The sequence below is a fragment of the Myotis davidii genome, unplaced genomic scaffold, assembly GCF_000327345.1.
Source record: "Myotis davidii unplaced genomic scaffold, ASM32734v1 scaffold194, whole genome shotgun sequence".
NCBI lineage: Eukaryota > Metazoa > Chordata > Mammalia > Chiroptera > Vespertilionidae > Myotis > Myotis davidii.
The window spans coordinates 3,984,370-4,003,234 of record NW_006286673.1 but is presented as its reverse complement, the minus strand read 5'-3'; the positions used below and the strand labels follow the sequence as shown (position 1 = coordinate 4,003,234).

At 48.9% G+C, this 18,865-nt stretch overlaps 1 protein-coding gene across 1 annotated transcript in view; it reads right to left on the bottom strand.

The window, feature by feature from the left end:
- The window catches only part of DIP2C (disco interacting protein 2 homolog C), a 178,441-nt gene that overhangs the window by 3,330 nt on the left and 156,246 nt on the right, over positions 1–18,865 (bottom strand). The window contains exons 32-37 of the mRNA XM_015560308.1: positions 13,301–13,330; positions 11,805–11,866; positions 6,211–6,268; positions 4,120–4,194; positions 2,072–2,246; positions 941–1,064 (exon numbers count right to left, since the gene is read on the bottom strand). Coding sequence (XP_015415794.1) covers positions 941–1,064; positions 2,072–2,246; positions 4,120–4,194; positions 6,211–6,268; positions 11,805–11,866; positions 13,301–13,330 — 524 coding nt within the window. The remainder of the gene's footprint in view (positions 1–940; positions 1,065–2,071; positions 2,247–4,119; positions 4,195–6,210; positions 6,269–11,804; positions 11,867–13,300; positions 13,331–18,865) is intronic.

Sequence of the window (18,865 nt, the reverse complement as noted above, 5' to 3'; positions counted from 1 at the left end):
GAGGGGGACAGCACCAGGCCGAGGGTCCCAGGGTGGGGGTAGGTGGGGGACAGCACCAGGCCCAGGAGGGTTCCAGGGTGGGGGTGCACGGGACAGCACCAGGTTCCAGAGCCCTGCAGTGGGCAGCTGGTAACTGCTTTTTCATGCCGGACACACTGACGGTGCTATCTCAGCTGTGAGGCAGGACGTATCTGGGAAAACTTATTGTTTTATTAACTGTGAACGTATGCCTATTAGGAAAAAATGCGTGTTTTGTTTAGAATGACCAACATGCATGTGACAATGAAAGGGAAACAGCAGCACGCCATCCGGTTTGCACGGACAGTGCTACCCTTGGAAGGTGTGCTGGAGCCGTGCCCCATCTGATCTCTGTGATAAAACCCTGCTCTCCCGGCCGAGGGAGCCCGCCGGTGCGGTGCTAATGCCACAGTGGCACCGTGACATGGCACTTGGTGCCGTGTCATTATGGCATTGGGAACTGGTGACACAGCATCAGAATTGGCCGATGTCCGTATTGAATGGAGGCGGGGGTCTGCCAGGAGGCTGGGGCTGGGGCTGTCACTGTCCTGTCAGAGGTTCCTCGGGGCACAGCGGGGAAGGGAGAGACTTGGTCACCGGACACAGAATGTGACGTGGGTGTCACGTCCTCCTCCACAGGCCAGGGGTGAGCTGGAGAAGCAGCAGGAGAGGGAAGCTGGGGGAGAGGACAGGGCGGGCAGCTGCCGGGTGATCCCCGGGGCCCGGGGCCGGCCAGCATGGAGCCACATGTGGACCTGGCCGTCGAAGGTCATTCCCAGGGAACGTGCGAGACACCAGCTTGACCTGCCACGGTCTCAGCCCCAAACGGTAAAGGGTTACGACCCAAAGCTCAGACAGGACCCGTCGTCACCAACGCTGCACATCCCGCCCGCTGTGGCGCGCGGATGCCCGGGGCACTCACCACTCCGTGACACTCTTGTGGGCCCGGATGACAGAGGTCTCGATGTCGATGGGGTGGTACCTCATGCCGCGCAGCTCCATGGCCTCATCCAGGGCTCCCACCACGTACAGGGCGTCGTGGCGCTCTGTGCAGGGAACCAAGTATGTGTGAGAGTCACCGAAACGCCGCTCAAGCCACTTACAAGGGAAGATTAAAATGATTCCTGAATGAGCAAGAGCTGCAAGGGAAAGGAGTGGCTGAGCTGGGGGCGGCTGCCCCCTGCGGGGAGAGCTCTCAGCCCGTGGCCCTCGGGGGAGCACGGGGGCAGGTGCGCTGCTTCTGCCTGGCCCTCGGGAGGGCGTTTCCCAGGCCGCTTCCACCCCAGGAGCCACACGTGGGATGGTGGCTTCCTCGCGGCACCTGGCCCCGGGGGTGGCACTGCGCCTCCCTCCTCACAGTGCTGTGCCCGGGGACCAGCCGAGGACCCAGCACACACCCAGTTCCCTCTGATGCCGTCTCAGGAGGCCTCAGTGCTATCACCCGGCACCTGGGTTTCTGACCATGTTCAGAACAGAGTTCCTCAGCCCTGTGACGGCACATGTGTTCTCCTGCGCCCTGCAGACCCGGGGTAAGGGCTGATGTGACGCAGGCGGCCCCTCTTGCCTCACAAATGAGAGACGCATCCTTCCCCTTCAGGGCAGGAAGCCGTCAGGGCAAATCTGAAGAAGTGATCCAGGTAGAAAACGCCAGGGCAGACGTCTTTCCCGCTGTAGGTCCGATGCAATGGAGACACTGACTTGTGGCTCTGACCGTGACTGTGGGGGCGGGACGGGGCCTGCGCGCCTCCAGCGAGGTCGGGATCACCACCCACCTCAAAGCTCTGAGCTGCGCTCTTCCCAGCCAGTGCCCTCAAGTAAAACCGTCTCTGGGCTTCTTAACTTCAAACGTGATGCCAACGTTTTTTTGTACTTTCCCCCGAAACGTGTGCCAGTTTGGCTGGGTGAACCCAGCTCCTGGCTGTGTGAGGCAGGGGTGTCAGGAAGCCCCAGGGACCCCTAGAAACTCACGTTCCGGGTCTGGGAGTTCCAAACCCCTGACAGGTCCTCTGTGTTTGGGGGGCCTGGCCTTTCACCCGCCCGCCTGGACGCTCACCTCCGTTTGCGTCTGTGAGCTCAGTTCTCCGCAGGAACCCCAAGTAGCCTGTTCGTGCCCAGATGGTCTGGGTGTCTCCAAAACTTAATCTTGAGCTGAAGTGGTCTGACTGGAGGGACTCGTCTCCATAAATAGTGAAGTAGCCGCTGGCGTTGTGGGCACTGTGGACCCAGATCTGTGAGGGGAGAACAGGCCTGGGTAAGTCAACCGGAGGACGTGTCCTTGGACGGCAAGGCGACGTTGACCGCACTCCGGTTTCTGGGGAGACACAGAGGCCCCGCGGCAAGCTTGCAGCTCTGCGAGCCTCACCACCTGCCCATCGAGACTCCCATCAGAGCAGGTTGACGGAGGGTTTTTAAAATAAATACAACCAGTGAGCAGAGTTGTACCAGTTTCCTCATGCATATTCAAACATAATGACTGTTTCCAAAAAGCAACCTGGAGAAATATTAAAAGGCTTTATGATTTATCTCCCCCTTGCATCAGTTTTGCATGCTGTTGGAAATATACTGCAGGAAACAACACAGAACAAAGGAAACAACACAGAACAAAACAAACTCTAAGAGGGGAAAACGCTAACTTCAGAAACCAGGAAACAAAAACACCGGAGTGTGTGCCATTCAGGAAAACGGGAAAGGATGTGCTGACTCACAGTGAAGACCAGGCGGGTTGCGTGGAGCGGTGGAAACCACTGGGGCAAACCCTTACGTCACTGAAGCTCCTAAAACGCTCACACACTGTGTGCTACGAGGTCTGTACAATGTCCCGAATGGGAGTAGTCAGGGGTACTCTGGGCCTCGCTGCTCTGTTATCTTATTTACAATGAAACCCAGTCAAGTTCCCGGGAGTCAGAAGCTCCGCCCTGTGCACATATTATCCCAGCTCCCGGACAGAGCCCGGCACAGCAGGCCTGCGAGCGACTGTTGTCTGCCGAACAGAGAAGGAAAGTAGCCGTCTAATGCGGGGAATGGAAACTGTGCTCTGCTTCCAACAAGGTTTCCTCCCTAGACACGTGGCACTAGGACAGTCGGACTGCCGTCGTGGGTTCTCCCTGGCACGGGAGCGCAGTGCCTGGGGGTCCTCTCCAGGTGGCGAGACAACAGCCTCTGCAACCCAATCTTACTTCAACGAATGGAGTAAAAGGTGTAGAAGTGTCATCTCAGCTCTAATCTTTGCAAACTCTGGGGTTCGAGTGAGGGGCGCAAAGCAGCCCAGGAAGAGGAGCAGGGGGAGGGAGCCGTGGCTGGGGGAGGGAGCCGTGGCTGGGGGAGGGAGCCGTGGCTGGGACCCGCCCATGATCATTTGTTTGCTCAGCTGCAACGTGTAAATGTCGCTGTGTCCTCCAGGCACCGTGCTGATCGTGGAGTTTCTAATAAGGCATCGGCTACAGCACAGGCTAGGGCCGCCGGGGACACGCAGGGGGCACTGCCGCAGGGACGTCCGCTGGGCAGGAGGGAGCTGACCGAGTGGGGAGCAGGCTCGCCTCGCAGCGGGAACCCCAAAAGGGAGTACGTCTGTGTGACCAGGACGCCCTTTCCTGATGCCCCAACGTCCTCCCTGGAGGAAGCTGGCTACGCAGTCCAAGAAGCAGAGTGTCACGCCGACACCCAGGTGGGAAGAAACCGCTGTCCTCCTCCCGTTTGCAGGCACCTGCGGATGCTGCTACGCCCCGAGGCTGTAGAGGATGCCCGCTGCATGCCTCCCTATGGACTCCCTGGCGAAGGGGGGCCATGGACAACAAGCACAAGAGCTGAGAAACGAGGAAACACAGCCCACGGAGTTTTCTCTTCTAAATTCTTTGAAGAGAAATGAGCCCACTTCCTTAGGGAAGTCCTACTTTGTAGTCCTGAACCGTCATGGACTCCTTTAAGCAATAAAGCTCATCTCACGCTATTTCCCAGCTGGTCAGTGGTGACTTCCCCAGTGCGACCAGATGGGCACTGTGGTCAGGGGCGTGGGAGTGCTGTGTCCTGGGGGGCAGACCGCAGGTAGCAGAAGGATAAATCTGGTCTCCGAGCCTCTGTCTCCCAGAGGAAGCCAGGACTCACCTCACCCAGGTGTGAGTCTCCCAGCGGGCCCTTTGTTTCTGGGTTGGCGATGATGATCCGAACGCCCGGAAGTATCTATGTGGCAAGAAGAACAGCCCTGTCAGTAAACAGGCAGGTCCTACACTGCAACCAACCCTGATCTTGCCTTCATTCCATATGCCTGCTTTCCTTTCTAAAACAATCTGGAAAGTGGTATGGCTTTCAATAAAAACTCTGTACCACGGCACTAGGTAATTTCAGCATAATAGTTGCATTTCGTTGTAATTGTTACTGCAACGTTAGAGCCTGTGTCAAAGTGATGTTAAGATCTTAAAAACAGAAACATGATAAAGAATATAATTTAACACAGCCCGATGCTTGCAAATGTGGAGGATGAAAATGTGCTTCTACAGATGGAACCCCACAGGGTGATGTGATCACAAACTCCTAACTGGGTCGTTACTATATGTTCTTTGGTAAAAGGTCTGCCTTTGCCTTGAGCAAGCCCTGTCCATTGTTTTTGTGCATCGAGGATAACACACCTTTGAAATAAGTGTAACCGCCCCCACGAGAGCACATCATCTTGAGTCCCCCTGCAATCCAATCCCCATCTTGCTGTCTCTCACTCCTTAGTTCTCTCCTGAGTTCCAAATGGTTACAAGAAGCTGTGAGCTGACATTCTCTGGAGCATGAGATTTCGCTCTCCAGAAACTGTCATCAGTTTTGGCTCAAATAATCTCTTACAGAAATTCTCTACAAGTTTGGATGCTTCTTACGTGGACACCAAATAGGAAGTTTTCAATTATTTTTTTCAAATATGTTTAGTATTACACTTCACATCATGGCACGTGAGCATGAAGGGCAATGCTTGCAGCAGACACTGAATTAAGGAAGCCAGGGATAAGGTTGTCAGGAATGCGGCAGGCACCGCCAAAGGGCTTAGTGGAAAGCCACGCTGTGGCGGCCAGATGTGAGGGAGGGCGTGTCACTGCCTGTGCAGGCGGGTGCAGCGTGAGAACACCTGTAGGGCTCCCCATCTCTGCTCCACATGCCTCCGGTTTCCTCCTGAAGGCAAACACCTTGTTTCAAAACATCGATATTAAGCATTTCCTTCTTCATAGAAGTTTAGCTTAGAAATGTTTTGAATTCCACCGAAACCACAAAAGTGAGGAAGCAAAAGCTGATTCTGCAAATTTAGAACGCAGCTTGCCTCGGTTCAGCTACTTAACATCACGTGACTGAAAGTAGGCAGGTCTGTGGTGAAAGCTCTCGGAACAGCTGTCCTGCACCTGAAGTCGCTACTGTGACATGCGGCTCAGGTCTAATGGTCCACCAGGCTGCGTGGGTGGGGTGGGGGCGGGGAGGGGAGGACTGCTTCCTGTGGTTAGAAACGACTTATAAAAAGTGCAGAAGCAAAATAAGACTCGTTTAGAATTAGGTGGAGGAGAGATCTGACAATTGCAGCCAAAAAGAGAAAAAGGTCTCCATTTCGGTTTAAGTATGTTTCTTGTTCTTTATTTCTATAAGAAACATAACCACAGTGGCAGGAACTACTAGATGTCTCCTGATAACTATTCTTTTGTCTATGTCCATAGTAACCAGTACCCCAGTTGTTAGCCAGGCCCAGAGACATGCAGAACCATGACAGTGCTCCCAGCCCTCCTTTCAGCTGGGTGTGCCTGTGTGACCCCGTGCCGGCCACTGGCCTCTAGGAGTGAGGCGGCTCAAGGAGCTTCCCGTAGGCCTGCATCATTGGTCTCCTCCTTGTCCTGCGTCTCCTTCTCAGGAAATGTGGAAACCGTGGCTGGAGTTGCGGCAGCCTCTGTAGGCCCCGAGGTGCCCCTGGGCAGGTGGCCCATGCAGAGCCGAAGAAGACAAAAGTGCTGGGGCCCCTGGTGGCCTCAAGGTTTCTTTTATGTGAGAGGAAAAAACTCTAGCTCCCTGTAAACACTGTTAGAGTTTCTGTACTCATGGCCAAACCGAGCCCTGATAAACCACATTCAAAAAAACATTGTGGAAACAATATTCTATAAAATAACAATAAAATTTCAAAACCCTTCCACTGAGGCTCATACTTACACAGAAATGCATACTTCTTCCTTGAATACTTACTTTCCCTGACTCCATAAGCGGCAAGCTGTGCGGGGATCCTCGTTCTACCAAGCGGACTCTACAAAGAGAAACGGAGGGATTGCTGAGTCTTTCCTGGACCCCGGCTCCCTTTGTCCTCATGCAGCCAGTGTCGGGCGACAGCGGGGAACACTGTGTGTGTGCACTGTCCGGTGCGAAGGGAGGTCAGAAGGCAAAGAAAAAGGGGCCCGATGGCAGAGCCCCACTGTGGGAAGCGGCACGAGCCACCCATCCGGGCCACAGAGAAGGCAGGTGAAGCTCCATTTCCCAAACCTGTGAAACGATTGGGAAAATGCTTCTGCATGAAACCAGGCGTCAACTCAGCTCTTGCAGAAAACGGAAAGAATCAGGACCCACTGCCTTCCTGAGAGCTGCTCTGCCCACGCCCGGCCCCGCAGGCCCTGGCGCAGCAGCACAGAGCCGCGGTGCACACAGGCGCACCTGAGCCAGGAGGGGACTGGCCAGGCCAGGCAGCCAAACCTCCCTTCAGGAAAGAAACTCTTTTCAGCGTAAAGGCGATTCAATGGTAGTTTACTGTGAGCCCTGCGGAGGACACAGGTGCTGTCAGCACCAGAGCTGGCGGAGTCCTTCTCAGCGGCATTTTTCATGTTTGGCGGCCTCTGTGACCGGCTTCACATCCTTACCACAGGACCAGGGCGTGCTACTCCTAAGTATTTCAGTGTTCATCTCCTAAGAGGAGGGTCATTTTCTTACATAAGCACAGAAGTTGTCAACTTCAGTGACTGCACATTGATCCAAAGCTTTAATCTTCAGACTACATTCCCAATGTGTCCATCAGTCCAACAGTAACCTTCACAGCATTCCCCCCTCGAGTACAGGACCCAGCTGAGCATCAGATTTTGCATCTGGTTGTCATGTCTACTTATCTTCTGTTAAAGAGGAACATTCCCAAAGCCTCTGGCCTTTATTATACTGATAGTTTTGGGGAATGCATTCCCTGCCTTATAAAGATATAGTTTAAAATCAAAATCGATTGGCTGGTGTGGCTCAGTGGTTGAGCATCGACCCATGAACCAAGAGGTCACTGGTTCAATTCCTGGTCAGGGCACATGCCCGGGTTGCAGGCTCGATCCCCAGTAGGGGGTGTGCAGGAGGCAGCCAAGCAATGATTCTCTCTTATCATTGCTGTTTCTATCTCTCTCTCCCTCTCCCTTCCTCTCTGAAATCAATAAAAATATATTTTAAAAAGAGAATACTTTAAAAACGAAGTCACCTCCAAATAGTCTCAAAACAGTTTCATCGTTTTCCCCTGGTGCCCATAGGAACTAAATTTAGTCCAGAAGCAGAACAAGTGTCCTCATATGTGAGGCAGAAATGTCTTTCGTGGCAACCTGCAGACAACTGGGAAAAAACAAATCCCACTGATTCCAAGAAAAAAAAAGGGGGTATTAAAAACAAAGGCAGAAAATCAGGTAGAAATCAAACCAATCTGACACAGGCATTGACAAGAGTGGTCCTCCTGTCCCCTCCTACTGTCTCTCACACATGCTCACACACAACCTTTTCCTCTCAGGGAAACGGCACAAGCCTACCTTGTCTACATTAAGTGGTAATTGGGCAGGTACCCTGGGCTCCCAGGTGAATGTACTAAAGCAACGGGAAAAGTAATGAACCCTGTGTCTGAATATTAGTACCAGCAGACACTGGAGACATGGAGGTCCAGGTCCAAACCCCACAATAAAGTGTCGCAGTAAAAAGAATCCCAATGTTTTCGTTGGTGGAGGGTCTTGCCTTCAATGTGTAAAAAACACACAACATCTGCCCTAACCGGTTTTGCTCAGTGGATAGAGCGCCGGCCTGCGGACTGAAGGGTCCCAGGTTCGATTCCGGTCAAGGGCATGTTCCTTGGTTGCGGGCACATCCCCAGTAGGGGGATGTGCAGGAAGCAGCTGATCCATGTTTCTCTCTCATCGATGTTTCTAACTCTCTATCCCTCTACCTTCCTCTCTGTAAAAAATCAATAAAAAATATTTTTTAAAAAGAATTAATTCAATAAACTCTAAGATTTAAAAAACAGAACAAAACACATCTGTGAAGTGCAATAAAATGAGGCATGCCTGTACAGCTCAACTTACAAAGACAAAAGCCCCATTTTTTAAATGAGAATAGTGACGAGAGAGTTAGGGTTCCTATCTTAAAAGGCTCTCCTGTTTCACCTCCTCCCCGCTGGGGCCTGAGAGAGGGCGGGTTCTCTTTTGTCCCCCTGGAAACCTGGTTTGGATAGAGAGGCAAGTTCTCCATGGGGAAGACACCCCCTATATCATGGGGAGCACAGTCCTCCTGCCTCCTGGGCTCACGGGACAGCTCCTATCCCTGCTGGCACCTCCTGGGCCCCTGGTTTTACTGGGCCACGCTGAGCACGAGGACGCGGAGGTCGCAGAGCTGTCCAAGGACCGCAGGAGAGGGGAGAGCTGCACTCTGACTGGTCAGACCCCAGAGCCTACAGCATAAGGCGCACCTGATGCGTGTCATTAGGTCAGAAGTGATGCCGGAGATGTGACGCTGGATGACACTTTCACGGGGGATATCAGAGGAGTCGGTATTTGAGCTGTGCTTGAAAGAACGAGGGAAATTTCGACAGAGTGGAGGGAGGTGCAGAAACAGGAGTCGCGGGCAAGGCTCCCGCCATGGGAGGCCTGGGCTGTGGTGGACAACAGGAGCGGGAAAGAGCCATTCTGAGGTTCCTGCCGCCTTCAAAGAAGGGGCCCAGCAGGACAGGGCAGGACGCGGAGCCTAGCCCTGCTGCCCAGAGCCACACCAGGGCCGGCGCCTGAGACAGAAATACCTGGTCAGTAGGTCCAGGTCCGAGCCTCCCATCGCAGACTGTTGGGGAAAAGAGTGAAAGGAAGAGGGCCAGCGAGAGGCAGCACGGAGAGGGCGGCACTGGGCCCTGTGCAGGCACCGGGAAGAAGGCAGCGGAGGAAGCCCTGCCTCTGAGCCCCTGGGGAATGTGCTCGGGGACGGGAAGCACAGAAGCTGTTGTCACGTCTGACCCAGGGACTGGGGTGCTTTGGTTTCTCTGAGTCAAGCACCGAGGAAGATGAAGACGAGAAGCAAACATTTCTGGGGTCTGACAGCACCCCTCAGCTCTCAGCCAGTCGTCCTCCACTATGAGCCAGAAGGCTGGGGGAGGGGTGCTGGAGGAAGTTCCTGAGCCTCGAGTACACCGGGGGCAGGGGGTTCTGAAGGCTGCCTGGGCGCGGCCTGGACGGCGGAGGGGCTGTGTGACCGGCGGGAGCTGGGCTGCTTGCTCAATCAGTGCCACCACTAACCGCAGTGATCACTGCTGCTCCTAACGGTCATCTTTTAGAACTCACAGCCGCACAGCAACCCCGTGCACAAAGCACCGCCACTCCTCCTGGGTGACCTCGCTAGGGAGAAGCATGCATTGGAGATTACTTACAGATTAGGGAAAACACTGTCCCTTAAGAGGATTATGGACGCACCAGGCTCAAAGAATTAGTGAGTCACCAAGACGCTTTCCCGAGGACTCATGTCCCCCGGCTCTTTCTAGAGCAGATATTGGTCTGATATTGACATTTTATTGCCTCACTGTCATATACTGTGCTGGTTACAATTTTATTTCACTTTTCTCAACAGGGAGACCTGCCGCACTTAAGACGGCTAAAAGGCTGGGCCCAAACACTGTTAGAAAGGAGTCCTTTGCATCGCTGTCCTTTTCCAGGAAAGAGAAATCCCCTAAGTCCCTGCTCACAACCATCCTGACATTCCAGGGCAGTCATAATTCAGAATTGTACACCTGCCCTTTATGACAACCATTCTTGTGGATCAATGGACTTGGCCCTGTAGTCCGCTCTCCACGTCCCGAAGGTGAGCAGTCCTCATCTCCGTGGCCTTGCCGTGTTTGCGCCTGTGCGCCGAGGGCCAGGCCAGACACACTGCCTGAATGTCACCCACACAGCGTCTTCCAGGAGCTACTGCTCACTTGTGAAGTTATAAACTTATTTTCAATGATTTTTATAAGGAGTAAAGTAGGTTTGTTTTAAAGCCTAGATGTTACATTTGGAAATTTATATGCCTTAGATACCTGATCTGTTCCAAGCTAAGTTTCTGAATTTTGGAAATATCCCAGATGGGATTCTGCTGCAGTGCAGCTGGTGCCCTCTGTGTGGGTCCTCAGCCCCTGAGGGGCTCCCACAGATGGCCTCCAACCTCTTCAATTCCCTTCACACAGTAGGACCTAAAACAAGGGCTACAGGCCCAGGCAGGCAAGTAGTATTTCCCTGGGCCCTACCAAGTTCCTTGAGGGAACTTGCATCATCCACCAGCCTTCATTCTTGCTCAAGGCCGCTCAGGAAGCTGCACAGAATGGTAGCTTGACTTGTGTTATTTTTAGAGTATATATACACTAGTGACCCATCGCGTGAAATCGCGCGAGACCTGGGACCTCCCCACCCCCCGCGCCATGTGACTGCCCAGAGTCCCGCCCCACATGGCCAGCGCATTGTGGGATGGCCCCGAGTCCTGGAGTGCCTCCCTGATGCCCCGCCTCTGGGCTGCACGGAGTGGCTGCCAGGCCCCGCCCTCACAGCACACATACGGGGCCACAGGAACCCCGGTGGAAGCTGCACAGAGTGGCCGCCGGCCCTGCCCCCGCTGTGCGCACCGCCATCTTGTGACGGCGTAACGGTGTGAGGGTCAATTTGCATATTGCCTCTTTATTATATAGGATTTTTAAAAATTGATTTCAGAGAAGAAGGGAGAGACAGAATCATTGATCTACTGCCTCCTACATGCCCCCTACTGGGGATTGAGCCCGCAACCCAGGCATGTGCCCTGACTGGGAATTTAACCATGACCTCCTGGTTCATAGATAGACAATCCTCAACCACTGAGATACACTGGTGGGTTTGACTTGTATTTTTGTTTTTCATGGATACTCGGTTACAAAAAAATTCAATTCGTGTAAAGAAATGTTATTTTAGGAAGTGCAAAATGGTGCCTGACTGAAATGGTCGAAGAAAAGAATCAAGTGCTCTGGTTAAACTTAGAAAAAGCAACTCCGATCACACCTGGCTATGGGGCAGCAAATCTATATATATAAATTTTAATCCTCACCAACGGATATTTTTTCCAATCATTTTCAGAGAGAGTGGAAGGGAGAAAAGGGGGAGAGAGGGAGAGAGAGAGAGAGAGAGAGAGAGAGAGAGAGAGAGAGAGAGAGAAATCTATGTGAGAGAGACCCATTGATTGGTTGCCTTCTGCATGTGCTCCAATAGGGGTCGGGGATTGAAGCTGCAACCCTGGTACATGTCCTTGATTGGGAATCAAACCCGTGACCCTTAGTCCTTGGGCCAACACTCTAACCACTGAGCAACACGGCCAGGACTCCATGTGCATTTTAAGACAAAAAGTTAATTGGCCTATTGGGCATGCTAACAAAACACAATGTGGAGAGAGTTTGAGTTCAAGCCGACTTGCCCACTCCACTGCTTTATTCATAAGGCGTTTCTGGTTGGGACAGGTAAACATTGCTGCCCCTCCTTTTCTAGATGGGGATTCGCACGCCTGGAAACATCACAAGTGCATCATACCTGTCGTGCCTCAGCGCTCTCATGTCAACATAGACGGTGGTTGGATCAGGTCCTGAGGTCCCCTGCAAGCAAGGACACAGTGAGGTTAACACGTGTTTGTGTGGGAGGAATCTGGGTCTGTTTCCTACAAGCTAGTAAGCATATTTTCGGTGACATCTGAAATGGAACAAAATCTAAAAGCACTGAAACCACCACTCTCTACGATACCTGTTAACTTTCAGTTTGGTAACCTCAATTCCGACAGGAACTTAATAGAGTAACACTGGGCTTTCATGCAGCTTGGCTGCCAATCACACTTATCAAGGTAAGAAAAGAGGCACGCCACACATCTTCCCGAAGAAAAGACATCTGAAACTGCTGAGACGTCTGCCTGCCAAAGCAGGCCGTCAGGATATGAAGCTTCATTTGCTGAGATACTTGACCAGGTGCGTCCAAAAGTATCTAGAGCTTAAGATATTGAAGGAGAACATGTACAGGAACGGACAGATTAAGGAAAAAGAGACAAGAGCTATCTTGTTCCTTTTAGTTCTACTTCTGTCTTGGTTTCCATCCAGCTGCAGGAGGTTACTTTCCTGTGATGTAGGCCCCGGAGGTGCTGAGTTTACTGCTAGTCAGCTGGGCAGCACTCGGTGGTCTGTGGCCTGAGCTATCTGGCTGCTTATTTAACGCGGGGGTCCAGAAATCTTACTTGTACCATAAATCCCTTCAAAACATGTGCTGAGTTGACCTCTAACCAGTGAGCTCTGTCCCTGTGAGAACAATGTCACTAAAGCTACATGACAAGCCAAACATCTCCGTACATTTCTCGGGAAGGCAATGCAACACCCTGGGTAGAAAAAGACGGAACCTAAAACAAGTTGGTCAAGAAATGAGGGCACCCTCAGAATTTGTTTGAAGAACTAAAATTCTTCGGGAGAGAATTTAAATCTTGTACCAAAAGCATGTTTATGTATTTTTAAAAGAGAAATAAAGACACCCTCATAAAGACCACTGTCCTACTGAACAGTCCTGGTCATTGGGATCTCACCAGGGACAGAGCACACGCAGCCTGCTCTAGCTGGAAGCTTACTACAGTGCAAGCCAAGAGCATTCTTTCTAACCTGGGACCACTGAGTGGAGCTGTGTCACAGACCAGCGCTGAGTGGAGAAGTGGTTTGATGCTCTAAGTAATGCAAAACACGTAACCATAGAGGGCCAGTGATTAAGTGAACAATCAGAAAATGGGTCACAAAAAGTAGAAAGTGAAGTAAAACGGAGATGCCTCCAAATGGCAAAGTGGTCACTAATATTGTGCAATGAATGAAAGTACAGCACTCGTCACACAACGTTTGGACAGATCTGAGGAATGACGTCACCCTGGGCATCCGTCTTCTTGCCTATGAGGTCTGTAAACCCCAGTCAGACGGTGCACTCAACGCCTAGTCTGCCCCACTGCAGGAAGCTGACAGGTCGGTCTGGGTGGGAGGCACTGGGGTGGATGAAGAGGAAATGCCTACCTGCTGGGCCAGCTTCCACAGCCTGTGGGGCTACAGCAGCAGGAGGTGGGGAACAAGAGAAAGGAGAGAACACCAGGCCAACAGAAACCAAAAACAAACGACACACAACAGACACAGAAACAAAACAACCCAATAATAAAAAATGGGATGAAGAAGAGGAAGGGGGAGGGAGGAGAATGCAACAAGCAGGGAACAAAGTAAAAAGAAGATCAAAATCAATGTCAAATATGGAAATTGTTAAAATCAATCACTATACCATTAAAGGCTAAAAAAAAATCTTAAAAAGATGCCAACATATCCACAAAGCAACAGAATAAAGTAATAGGTGACTGCCATAAGGCTACAGATGTAAGTACTTTTCTGTCTTTCATTTTTTTCTTTTTTTTTTTTTTTTTACCACATAAGGTTCAGTGGTAGTACTGGGTAGTAAAATTTCATGGTACCTTTTTAAAGTTTCCTTTCTTTTCAGAGAGAAGGAGTATGAATTATAAAGCTGAGTGTTCCTCATTGAAACAGTTCCAAGTTTCCTATCACAGTAATGAAGGGAACCTGGAAGCTTTTACATCTAAACTTCTCACCTACAAGATTAGGTACAAGAAAGAGGCCAAAGGACTTCTGCAGCATGAAGGGACCAAACACCAGGACATCAGGCTCACAGGTGATCTACTCAGCATCCTGTGCCAGTTCCTCAGGCCTGCTGACCCCGAAGACACCTCCTTCCATTTTCATTTCACCTTCCGTTATTTGGTACCCATCTCTACCCCTATTAAATTATCCAAACTGGCATGGTGGTAAAACTCCAGAAAGCAACAATTCAGGCCAAGTCCTCTGATACAATCTGTTTTTCCCAGAAATGCAGGAGGGGGAAGTCATCCCGTGGCCCCTGGACTGATGCCGCTGCTGTGCCTGTATGGCCCACCGAGCCCTCTCCCTACAGCCACAGTACCAGGCGGACTGCAGAGGTGACAAGGGCAGCAATACAACAGTTGTCTTCACTTGGTGATAAACAAAGCCAGATGGAGAAACTACCACTACTCAACTTGGAGGTGAGTCTATAAAAAAACCAATGGTTCCAGAGGTAAAACGATGATCTGACCTCCTCTGTTCCTCCCTTCGTGATGGTAGCTATGGCTACTGCTTTCTCAGCGCCTTTATGTTTAGGAAACAGGCAGGACTCGAAGATGGAGATGAACAGGGCCAGAGAAGGTGCGTGCACTTGGAAGGCCAGGAGGACTTTTACTGGATCTCTTCACGATAAATGCAGTGGTTTAAAATAGTGTCCTTCGTGATTCCTCGAACTTTAAATATTAATTGGAACAAAAGTCAGTATTATCTCTATATTATCTAATTCATAGCTTTTGTTATAATGGCTCAAGGTTATATCTTGAAAAAATACATATGTTTAGGAACTAATTTCCTAACTTCCAGATGTGTGGAGGAAACATACACAGCCACTGGAACAAGACCATCTACTCCATTGTCAAGGGTACTTGGAGATGGAGACAGGGAGTTAACATGTAGGTGTTTCCAAATTTCAAAAACCCTAAGGTATAACAATCTGAGATCGCAAGATACATATTAGGAGTGCTTATTTAGCAAAATCTTTGCTAAGGAACGCAAGCCAGTTTAAAGTGTATAATTCAGTAATTTTTAGTATATTGACAAGGTTATGTAACCATTACTACTGTATAATTCCAAAACTTTTTTTAAAATATATTTTATTGAATTTTTACAGAGAGGAAGGGAGAGAGATAGAGAGAAACATCGATCAGCTGCCTCCTGCATATCTACTGGGGATGTGCCCGCAACCCAGGTACAAGCCCTCGACCGGAATTGAACCCGGGACCTTTCAGTCCACAGGCCGACGCTCTATCCACTGAGCCAAACCGGTTTCGGCAAGCCAGGTTTTCTTTAAATGAGGAGATCCCTAATGCATACAACTGTTCCCAAGTACTTAAAGATTATCAAGTACCTGAAGAAAGGACCAGAAGGAAAGTAAAAGAAAGACAAAGGAAATGAGTAACAGCCCGTGGAAGAAAAACAAATGGTCAATAAATACACTGATTTCTTTCTTTCATTTTTTTTTTAATTCTCACTCGAGAGTATTTTTTCTATTGATTTCTAGAGAGAGAGGAAGGGAGGGAGGAGGGGGAGAGAGAGACAGAGAAACATTGATTGGGTGCCTCCTGAACATATCCCCACCTGGGATTGAACCCACAACCCAGGTATGTGCCCTGACTGGGAATCAAACCCATAACCTTCTTGGTATATAGGTTGATACTCCAATCAACTGAGTCAGAGCTGTGTCTTTTTAGTTTTAAATTCAGTTTGTTGGAAAAAAAAAAGGTACACTCAGTTTGTTGTAGGCTATGTATAGTTGGATATTGCTTTTTAAGAATCCAACCTCATGGAGTGGATTACTGATGATAAGATGTTTAAATCTATCTTATGCATTTCTAAAAAAATTCAATCCATCTAGTTTTCCTCCTTTTTTTAGTCTTCTTTTATAGTGAATATATTTTAATAGATCCATTTTATGTCCTCTGTAGGTGTGTTAGCTTTAACTTAAAAAGTTTGAATTTAGTGGTTATTAAGGCACATACCTTCACTATATCACAGTCTATATGGTATAAGAACCTTACAATAGTATAGATAGTACACTTCTACTTCTCCCCTCTCAACCTCTGGGAAGTTTTCATACAGTAAGGCTTTTTCATCTGTTATAAATCGCACAATATATTACGGGTTTTATGAAAGTAGTCAACTACCTTCTAAAGAGATTTAAATAACAAGAAAAAAATATTGCAAGTTGACCTATGCAGTTGCCATTTCCAGCATTACTTGTGCAGACCTAGATTTCAATCTAGTATCATTTCTCTTTTGCCTAAAGGATTTCTATTCATATTTCTCACTGTGTGGGTCTGCTGGCAGTAAATTCACAGCGTTTGTGAGGCTGAAAAGTTTTTATTTAGCCTTTGCTCTTCAAAAATATTTCCACTGAATATAAAATTCTAGGTTGCCAATATTCTTCTCTCAGTATTTATAGAAAGTTCTCTTCTTTCTTACATCATTTTTGATAAAGAATTTTAAGTCATCCTCATCTTTGTTCCTGTGTAACTTGATTTTTTTCTGGGCTGTTTTTAAGACTTTCCTTGTATCATTGGTTTTGAGCAACTTAATTGATCACTGTCCTTCATGTTATGTTAGAGGTAGCTGAGCGCTGGGATTTGTAGGTTTATAGTTTGATCAAATTTGAATATTTCTTCATGTACTTTTCCTGAAATCCCCTTGTTCCTCTTTTTTTCGGGGGGGGGGCTCCAATTATATGTATATTAAGTCCCTTGTAGTTTTCCATTTCTTAAAATTATTTTTTCTATGTTTTATTTTGGAAGGTTTCTATTGCTATGTGTTCAAGTTCACCAATCTTTTCTTCTGTTGTTGATTTCATCCAGTATATTTTTCACCTCACATATTATAGTTTTCACTTCTATAAGTTCAATTTCAGCTTTTTTCCTTTTCAACATTCTGTTTCTTCTTAACTTTTGAATATCTGAAATATGGTTAAAATAACTCTTTTATTGTCCTTGGACCCAAAATCTGTATCTGTGTCAGTTTTCTTCAGTTTTGATTGGTATTTACCTGCTTCCTGGTATGCCTGGTAATTTTTGATAGGATGTCAGACATTGTAATTTGACTTTGTTGGGTGCTGGATATATTTGTATTCCTATAAATTCTTAAAAAAAATTCTTACTTATTTATTGGTTTGAGAGAGAGAGGAAGGGAAGGATGGAGGGAGGGAGGAAGGGAAAAGGAGGGAAGGAAGGGGGAAAGGAGGGATGAAAAAAGGGAGGGAGAGATTTGTTATTTCATTTATTTATGCATTCACTGGTTGATTCTTGTATGTGCCCTGACTGGGGATAGAACTTGCAACTTTGGTTACATCTGTTAATGGAAAGGTGAAGGAAGTGGCTGGCACATGGTGTTTTCATGGAAGCATTCTTGTTCTTTGTTCCACATCAAATTACTTGGAAAGAGCTTGATCCTCAAGGTTCTTCTTTTCGTTTTTTTAATTCTTTATTGCTAAAAGTATTGCATATGTTTCCTCCCCCCGCCCCCTGACCTCTCCCAGCCCACTCCCACTGTCCATGTAGTTCTTCCTTTTAAGGTTGGTTAGGTGGGCCCAGAGCGGTGCTCTTGTGGCTGATGAGATTTTCAGTCTGACTGGGAGGAAGAAGCACTACTCCCTGAAGCCTTTGGCTGGTTCTGTTCCGGCTTTGCTTAGTTCCTTACATAAAATGATACTGTAATCTGGGTATGCTGACTGGTGTTCACCTGGGTACGTGGGGAGGTCCTCTGTGGACACTTGGGGAGGATCTCTCCGGCACCCTGTTCTGTGAGCTGTAGCAGCCCTCAGCTCCATCTCCTCCACTCAAGGAGCACACGGGGCTCTGCCTCAGTTCCACTCCCTGCACTGTAGTTCACACTCTCTCTCAAGGCAGCAATCTGAGGAAATCACAGGGGAAGCTTGTCTCTCAGGGATCTGTTTCGTGCTGCCGGGGGTCCAGTGTCTTCTTTATATACCTGTCTACTCTTTGCTTCAGAAGAGAGAGCAAATCTGGTCCCTGCTACTTCATCTTGGCTAATCAGGAATCTCGATTTCTAATACTTGAACTTGTTCCCTCCCTCCTTATCTGTCAGATGTCTCTAGGTATAATTTGCATGTAACAAAATTCATCCTCAGGTGTACAAGTTGACTTTGTCAAGTGTATACAGTCATATCACCAGTTTCACAGTCAAGACAGAAAATTTTCGTCACTTCAGAAGTCCTGTACTGCCGCTTTGCAGTAACCTGACCCTTGTGCCTCCAGTTTTGCCTCAGGAACCTTACCTGGTATGCAGACTTCTGTGTCTGGCTTCCTTCACTCAGCAAACTGGTCCTGAGAGACTTCCACGCTGCTCCACGTAGGAGCCGTCTACTCCTTGCCATGACCAAATAGCATCCCATTGCCCGGGCAGACTGCTCCTGCCCTTCAGCCTCAGTTAGTGGACTCCACGTTGTTCCTAACTCTTGACGATTATGAACAGGCTGCTATAAACCTGTGTAGGCCTCTGAGAGAACACACCTTTTCATCTCGAGGGTAAACACCCAGGAATGGAATTGCTAGGTCACCGGGTAAGTCCATGTTCAACTGCACAAGAAACGGACACACTGCTCTCCAAAGCAGCTGTGCCAGCCCAACAGCCAAGTCCAAGGCTCCAAAACTGCCCCCATCCTCGCCAGCACTTGACACCATTCGTCTGTCTCTTCTTTTTCTAATGGTCAGTATTGCTAGAAGTTTATCAAACAAACTTATTAATTTTGATGAAGACTCAACTTTTAACCTTCTTGATTTCCTCCATTCATCTACTTTCTATTTCATTCATTCATACATTTATTTTTATTTTTTCTTCAAAGGGAGTGAAAATGTGGCTTGTTTGCTAGGCTGGACGGTGGTGGTCCATGCCATGAATTGGCAAACTGACTAAAGAAATCACTTTCACAGGGGTCAGCAAACCCCTGAGAGA